The sequence below is a fragment of the Salmo salar genome, chromosome 06 (assembly GCF_965601325.2).
Source record: "Salmo salar chromosome 06, fSalSal1, whole genome shotgun sequence".
NCBI classification, from domain to species: domain Eukaryota; kingdom Metazoa; phylum Chordata; class Actinopteri; order Salmoniformes; family Salmonidae; genus Salmo; species Salmo salar.
The window spans coordinates 14,777,575-14,786,357 of NC_138296.1; the positions used below are offsets into that span (position 1 = coordinate 14,777,575).

Genomic DNA, 8,783 nt, shown 5'->3' on the forward strand with positions numbered 1-8,783 from the left:
TAGGATTAGTAACCAGATTAAATCGGGTACATTTTTTTATCCAGCCGTGCAAATACTGCCCCCTAGCCCTAACAGGTTAAACAAATCAAAATATATTTCATATTTGAGATTCTTCAAAGTAGCCACCCTTTGCCTTGATGACAGCTTTGCACACTCTTGGCATTCTCTCAACCAGCTTCATGAGGAATGCTTTTCCAACAGTCTGAAAGGAGTTCCCACATATGCTGAGCACTTGTTGGCTGCTTTTCCTTCATATTGGGCAGCACGTTCGATCTAATGAGTGAACATGTAGTTCATCTGAAACATTCATACGAGAGTTTGGAAACAAGATGTATTTAGTTTTGCCCATATTAAGCACAAGTTTTAAATTAGCAAGGTATTCCTGCATAGCTATAAAATCTGACTGTAGTTTTAACACTGATAGATTAACAGTTGGGGCATTAGCATACATAATTAAAAAGAATAAAACATTTTTGTTAACCTTTATTTAACTAGGCAAGTCCGTTAAGAACAAATTCTTATCATCCACATATAGATGAAGTTTACATTTTATTTTTACAGATTGACCAATGGTGTTTATATAACTAGTGAAGAGAACATGTCCCAAAATCAACCCCTGTGGTACACCTTTAAGTACTTCAAGATATTCAGACTTAACCCCAGCAATTATGATGGCCTGAGTTCTGTCACTAAGATAATCACGAAACCATGAACAGGCATCAGAGCTCAGCCCTATCGAGGACAACTTACATAGTGATCAGATTTAGCCTTTTTGATTTGTCTTAGACAATGATTCCTCAGTTGCTTAAAAACTTCCCAGTCCAGGCCTAATCATGTGTTCCTGGCCTCGACCCAAGCATCAACTGTTTTATGAATGACTTCTGCAACTTCCGGAGTGTACCAGGCATTCGATTTACCTTTAACCCTTCATTTTCCGAAGGGAACATGAATATCCACAATAGTATTGAAGACATCTGCAAAATGTCTCAAAGCTAAATCAGGTTCAGAGATATCTGAAATACAATCAAGCCTCTGATAGGCTGGGTGGAATTGTTGCCATATTGTGGACAGCTATCTAATCCTCTAACATCTCCACAAGAGTCTAGCGGGCTAGAGGCTATAGGGGTTGGTTTGAGATTCAGCATCTGTGATGAGGACACATCTAGCATCTCCTCTCCTCCCTAGCTTCTTGGATGACATTGAGATCATGCTGAAATGGCGCCCCCCGGTGCTGTATAAGTACCTGTGGAAGTACGTGTGTCTGTTTGCTATGGTGGGCCTGCTGGCGGCAAGTCTACTGCGAATGGTCTTCAAACGACCGACCTACACAGCCTGGAACCACACCACGGTGAGATACCCCATACAATGGCCCTGGTCCCTGTTCCTGGCTGGCTAAAGGGAAAGGGCTTCCTTTCCTTCCTTCCTTTTGACCTTCCTAACTTCCTTGAAGTACATTATTCTCTCAATTGCTTGATTACACTCTTCTTTTTTCACTCTCTTCTTATACCTCCTTTCTTTCTTTCTTTCTTTCTTTCTTTCTTTCTTTCTTTCTTTCTTTCTTTCTTTCTTTCTTTCTTTCTTTCTTTCTTTCTTTCTTTCTTTCTTTCTTTCTTTCTTTCTTTCTTTCTTTCTTTCTTTCTATTCTCTCTTTCTTTTCTCTCTCTCTTTTGCTCTCATCCCCCTATACAAGGTGCTATCTAGAGCCTAAAAGGGTTATTTGACTGTCCCATTGGAGAACCCTTTGAAAAACCCTTTTTGGTTCCAGGTAGAACCCTTTTGAGTGCCGCACACTGTAGGAGCTCAGAAGCAATAATTGAATAACCTAATAACCAACGTTTTGACAGACAAGCTGTCTTCATCAGGGTATAATGACAAGCACTGCAGGGTGACTAGTTTATATAGTGTTAAAGGACACACACAGGTGTCTGTAATCATAGCCGGGTGTGGCCTGATATCATTGGTTAATTCTCAGATATAAAAATAACATACCAAAAACATGAATGGATAGCATATGATCATAGATGCAATCTGGCTACATAAGCATACAAACATTTACAACAGCAAAATCACAATAATCACAAGAATGGCTTCAGATCAAAGTCTACATTGAGACCGAAAGGAGCAAGGGTCTTTAAATTAAAGCCTATCGTTTTAACAATAAATTGTCGAGGTCACCCCCTCTCCTAGGGAGGGTGACATTTTCGATGCCAATATAACGTAGGGACGAAATCGAGTGGCTTGCTTCCAAAAAATGGTCTGTAACTGGGTAAGTCGAGTTTTTGAACCTAATGGTGCTGCGATGCTCCGAGATTCATACTTTTAATTCACGCTTTGTTTTACCCACATTTTTACCACAAGGACAAGTTCTAAGATAAATAACTGCCTTAGTGGAGCGCGTGATAACACCTTAAGTTGGGATCTGTTTCCCTGTTTGATCTACATTTATAAGTGCCATTACATTTGTACTTTCCATCCAGTAGGGGCGCAAATAGACGTTGTGCAGGGATATCTTGGGGTGGTAAATCAGAGTTTACCAATTGATCTCTGAGGTTTCTGCCCCGCGAGAATATGACCAAGGGAAGGTCCGAAAACACATTACCGATACTGTCATCGGATCTTAGAATGTGCCAATGTTTGTGAACGATTCCCTTCATTTGTTCAGAGCACTTTGAATAGCGGGTAGTTAGAACACAAGAATGCTTCTTTTTGCGAGACTGTCCTTGAAAAAGATCATGTCACCCTGCAGTGTTTGTCATTATACCCTGATGAAGACAGCTTGTCTGTCGAAATGTTGGTTATTAGGTTATTAATTATTATAAATTGTTCAAATTTATATTATTAAAAATTGTTCAAATAAATTGTTTGGCCAGCACCAAAATAGGTGTGCGTTTCTTTTGCCTCTAGAAGAACCCTTTTGAGTTCCATGTAGAACCCTTAACACAGAGGGTTCTACATGGAACCTTAAAGAGTTCTACCTAGAACCAAAAAGGGTTCTATCTGGAACCAGAAAGGGTTCTCCTATGGGGACAGCCGAAGAACCCTTTTGGAACCCTTAGAATGTATGTCTTCCTCTCCAGGCATCGGAGACAACTCTGGAGTACCCAGGCTGGGCCCTTGCTATGTTGGCCATGCTGATCCTGGCTGCCACCCTGCCTGTCCCTGTTGGCTACTTCCACTCCTGGCTGAAGAACCGTGGCATGGGCCCCGAGGGGGAGCTTGCGGGCCAGGAGATAGACCGAGAGAGGTACACCAAGTGCAACTCCAGCGACGCCCTGGACTCCAACTCCCAGCATACCCCTTCGGTGGAGGATGATGGCCGACCCAGGGCTAGCTTCCTACCACTGGGCCTCGACCACTACAGACTCCTCCCACAACAGGAAGACGTGGAGGAGGAGGAAGAGGATACGATGTGAGAGAGGGGTTTGAGAATCGAGGGACGAAGAGAGGAGAGTGGCAGTGGGAAAGTGCCTCACATTGGAGAGAGTGAGAGAGAGAGCATCTCTTGACTGAAAAAGTCCCCAGACTTTTAATTGATAATGAATATTAATAATGTATTACTATGTATATGACCGTTCATCCATATTACCAAAGAAACCTACCCTTAGCACAATGGAATAACCTGTATCCTTAGTGCCAACGCACACCTATCAGTCACCTATCATAAGTCACCTATCATAAGTGACCTGTCGTAAGTGACTTATCAAAATTGACCTATCATAAGTGACCTATCATAAGTGACTTATCATAATTGACCTATCATAAGGGACCTATCATAAGTCACCTATCGTAAGTCACCTATCATAAGTGACATCATAATTGACCTATCATAGTGGTTAGAGTGTTGGGCCAGTAACTGAAAGGTTGCTGGATTGAATCCCCGAGCTGACAAGGTAAAAATCTGTCGTTCTGCCCCTGAACAAGGCAGTTAACCCACTGTTCCTAGGCCGTCATTGTAAATAAGAATGTGTTCTTAACTGACTTGCCTAGTTAAATTGACTATTTAAAAAATCTATCGTAAGTGGCCAATTATAAGTAACCTATCATTGTACTGCTAAGTACTGTAAGAAGTGCCTTATGGTTCAAGTGCTGTATTAACACACCCAGGATCCTATTCCTTGAACTGTGATGAGAGTTTCAACTAGCTGCTCACAGGTAAATGATATGTATGACTTGTATTCTTGGGTTTCTTGTAGTTTGACTTGATTCTGCTCCAAAGACACTTATGAAGGTGAGGAGTATTGAGGGAAGCGAAGGACTTTAAAGTCCAGCTTGTATATTGCATAGTAATACTCTTGTAAGACAAGTAGAGGCTCTGATCCAGAGAGCCACAAAATATATATTTGATATATTCTGATATGCAGTTTTTTTATTAGGGTGCTAAACTTAGTTCAGGAAAGTAAGGAGCTGAATTTGGGGCAAAGATTGGGGAAGTTGTGCAGTGGTACTCGGTATGACCAGTGACCGCCCATAAACAAAGATCCTGCCAAAGTAACTTCTAAAGGATGTTTAGAAAATAACATGCCTTGTGTCTGAGGTTTTACTAAGTAGTATGTGATGGTAGTGAGAAACAGCACAATCCCCATAGCTGTGTGTTAGTAGTGTTAATAGTAGTGAACTGGCTGAAAGGGAACTTAACATTCACATCATCTCCTGATGCTGATTGTTGCCTCTGACCCAACGTGTCTGTCTGTCTGTCAGAGGCCCCATCAGTGAGCAGGTCACCAGGCAGAACCAGTGAGCTAGAGAGGCCCCATCAGGGGGCAGGTCACCGGGCAGAACCAGTGAGCTAGGGAGGCTCCATCAGGGGGCAGGTCACCAGGCAGAACCAGTGAGCTAGAGAGGCCCCATCAGGGGGCAGGTCACCGGGCAGAACCAGTGAGCTAGGGAGGCTCCATCAGGGGGCAGGTCACCAGGCAGAACCAGTGAGCTAGGGAGGCTCCATCAGGGGGCAGGTCACCGGGCAGAACCAGTGAGCTAGGGAGGCTCCATCAGGGGGCAGGTCACCAGGCAGAACCAGTGAGCTAGGGAGGCTCCATCAGGGGGCAGGTCACCAGGCAGAACCAGTGAGCTAGGGAGGCTCCATCAGGGGGCAGGTCACCAGGCAGAACCAGTGAGCTAGGGAGGCTCCATCAGGGGGCAGGTCACCAGGCAGAACCAGTGAGCTAGGGAGGCTCCATCAGGGGGCAGGTCACCAGGCAGAACCAGTGAGCTAGGGAGGCTCCATCAGGGGGCAGGTCACCGGGCAGAACCAGTGAGCTAAGTGTCTAATAATATATTTTGGACATAGTGTATATCCAGTTCATAAGAAACACTTACTTGAAACAGGAATTGCATTTTTGACTCTTACTTTCAATGAGCTGCAACTACCTCCCTTATGCTCTAGAGATCATGGTGCAAAGTCTCAGTCCTCAAAGCAGACTACTCCTTTAACCTAGTCACACCGTCGTTCTGATCCTAACCATACTGTTCTGGTTCTACTCCTTTAACCTAGTCACGCTGTCGTTCTGATCCTAACCATACTGTTCTGGTTCTACTCCTTTAACCTAGTCACACTGTCGTTCTGATCCTAACCATACTGTTCTGGTTCTACTCCTTTAACCTAGTCACGCTGTCGTTCTGATCCTAACCATACTGTTCTGGTTCTACTCCTTTAACCTAGTCACGCCGTCGTTCTGATCCTAACCATACTGTTCTGGTTCTACTCCTTTAACCTAGTCACACTGTCGTTCTGATCCTAACCATACTGTTCTGGTTCTACTCCTTTAACCTAGTCACGCCGTCGTTCTGATCCTAACCATACTGTTCTGGTTCTACTCCTTTAACCTAGTCACGCCGTCGTTCTGATCCTAACCATACTGTTCTGGTTCTACTCCTTTAACCTAGTCACGCCGTCGTTCTGATCCTAACCATACTGTTCTGGTTCTACTCCTTTAACCTAGTCACGCTGTCGTTCTGATCCTAACCATACTGTTCTGGTTCTACTCCTTTAACCTAGTCACGCTGTCGTTCTGATCCTAACCATACTGTTCTGGTTCTACTCCTTTAACCTAGTCACGCCGTCGTTCTGATCCTAACCATACTGTTCTGGTTCTACTCCTTTAACCTAGTCACGCCGTCGTTCTGATCCTAACCATACTGTTCTGGTTCTACTCCTTTAACCTAGTCACACCGCCGTTCTGATCCTAACCATACTGTTCTGGTTCTACTCCTTTAACCTAGTCACGCTGTCGTTCTGATCCTAACCATACTGTTCTGGTTCTACTCCTTTAACCTAGTCACGCCGTCGTTCTGATCCTAACCATACTGTTCTGGTTCTACTCCTTTAACCTAGTCACGCTGTCGTTCTGATCCTAACCATACTGTTCTGGTTCTACTCCTTTAACCTAGTCACACTGTCGTTCTGATCCAAACCATACTGTTCTGGTTCTACTCCTTTAACCTAGTCACACCGTCGTTCTGATCCTAACCATACTGTTCTGGTTCTACTCCTTTAACCTAGTCACGCTGTCGTTCTGATCCTAACCATACTGTTCTGGTTCTACTCCTTTAACCTAGTCACGCTGTCGTTCTGATCCTAACCATACTGTTCTGGACTTTTCTTATCACGTTGTCCTTTCCAGGCCAATTCAGCTCTGCTCGGATCGACTCCGTAGTGTGAAAATGACTCTTTTTTCATCCTTGCCTTGTAACCAGAGATTGATTTGTCGCTGGGAAACTAGGTGTGTGCACACGTCAGCCAATCATTAGTTGATCATAAGTACCAGGGAGAAACACTAACCTAGCAGGACTGTGGATGTCGAGGGCCTGAATTTATGCACCCTTGATCAAGACAATCAACTGTTACTGTATTTCTCAGTGTTGAGTTTACCCAGGTCAACTGTTACTGTATTTCTCAGTGTTGAGTTTACCCAGGTCAACTGTTACTGTATTTCTCAGTGTTGAGTTTACCCAGGTCAACTGGCTAACTCATTGATCCTGCCTGGTGAGTTTACCACCCAGCTCTGCCCATTCATGTCATTAGATATAAACTGGGATTTCTGAGTGCTCTGCACAGCTATGCCCATCAAAGCAAAGCTAGTAGCTGCAATGGAGACTGCAGAGAGAACAGAACCCTCCACAGTTACAACTGGGACGTAGACTTCTCAATGATTGTACAAACATCATCATGGCAACAGAACGTGACTTAGGCCTTATTGGTAACTGTAATGAATTAACAAATGTAATGATTTAATACCAGACATGTACCCAATTACAGTCCTCTTCCACTGCTTTTCCATTTAAATAGTGTTTGAAATTAGTATTTGAAAAAAATACAAATTCTAATTCATTTGAAAAAGGGCATCCAAAAGTAGTGACAATTCCAAAACTTGTTTACGATCCTGTTATTACATGGTAATTACAAAGCTTATTTCATTGGTAGTTAATATGGTATAACAAGGCGACGCCTATGGTGTCAAGTGTGGCCGGAAACATTACTGTACTAGAAGGATTGGTACACTTGCAGTCCCGCAGTCAAACACACTCCAGGTCAGGGATGGGCAACTCCAGTCCTCGAGGGCCTGATTGATTGGAGTTTCCCATCCCTACTCCAGGGGAATGGAGTTGCCCATCCCTGCTCCAGGGGAATAGAGTTGCCCATAACTGCTCCAGGTGAATGGAGTTGCCCATCCCTGCTCCAGGGGAATAGAGTTGCCCATCCCTGCTCCAGGGGAATAGAGTTGCCCATCCCTGCTCCAGGGGAATGGAGTTGCCCATTCATGCTCCAGGGGAATGGAGTTACCCATCCCTGCTCCAGGGGAATGGAGTTGCCCATCCCTGCTCCAGGGGATAGAGTTGCCCATCCCTGCTCCAGGGGAATGGAGTTGCCCATCCCTGCTCCAGGGGAATGGAGTTGCCCATCCCTGCTCCAGGGGAATGGAGTTGCCCATCCCTGCTCCAGGGGAATGGAGTTGCCCATCCCTGCTCCAGGGGAATGGAGTTGCCCATCCCTGCTCCAGGGGAATGGAGTTGCCCATCCCTGCTCCAGGGGAATGGAGTTGCCCATCCCTGCTCCAGGGGAATGGAGTTGCCCATCCCTGCTCTATGGGAATGGATGATAAAAAGTGAGGGAGACTGAAAGACAGATACACAGTCCAGGGTTCACTAAGGCCTGAGGGTCAAGGACACACCCTGAGATAGTTGAACTGCAGGAAGACTGGGTTGTAGTCATTAGGGCACAGCGTAGCAAAACGTTTTGTAACTAAAAACAATTGTTTGTTATTGTTCTGGTATCCGTCCCTGTTTCAGTCAGTTTCCTTCTGTTTGCTGCATAGTAAACACTACCCTGTTGAGACAGTGAGAGGCCCCATTGGCATAGACTCCACACCCCAGACAATCAAGGCAGCTTTGTGTTTGTTTTTGTGTGTGAGTTTATTACAGCACAATCTTACCAACGCCAAAGAGGTTTGCATGCAGTGTTTTACTGTATATTGTGAAGAAGCTTGTGCTATTATGCTGCAATTTCAGCTTAGCTTGATCCATGTTGAGGATGGGTTTGCATGGACACCACCTTGGCCTTGTTAGCTCCCTAGGAACTGTGATTATGTATGTATGTATGCCTCTGACTGAATCAATGTCAGTGTAAAACTGAGCGTGTGTTTCTGTGTGTCTGTCTGTCTGTCAGAATATATATATATATATATGAGTTGTTTTGAAAGATGTCTTACCTCAAGTATGTATGTGTTGTTGTCAAATGAGAGGATTGTACTGTATATACCAAATAAAGTATACTTTTGAACAGGTGA

General features: G+C 44.4%; 1 protein-coding gene across 1 annotated transcript in view; it reads left to right on the top strand.

Annotated features, from left to right (window-relative positions):
* Positions 1 to 8,783, top strand: part of LOC106593064 (sodium-dependent neutral amino acid transporter B(0)AT2) — a 42,726-nt gene extending 33,943 nt beyond the window's left edge. The window contains exons 11-12 of the mRNA XM_045719786.2: positions 1,186 to 1,348; positions 3,078 to 8,783. Of these exons, the coding sequence (XP_045575742.1) occupies positions 1,186 to 1,348; positions 3,078 to 3,413 (499 nt within the window). The 3' untranslated portion in view covers positions 3,414 to 8,783. The remainder of the gene's footprint in view (positions 1 to 1,185; positions 1,349 to 3,077) is intronic.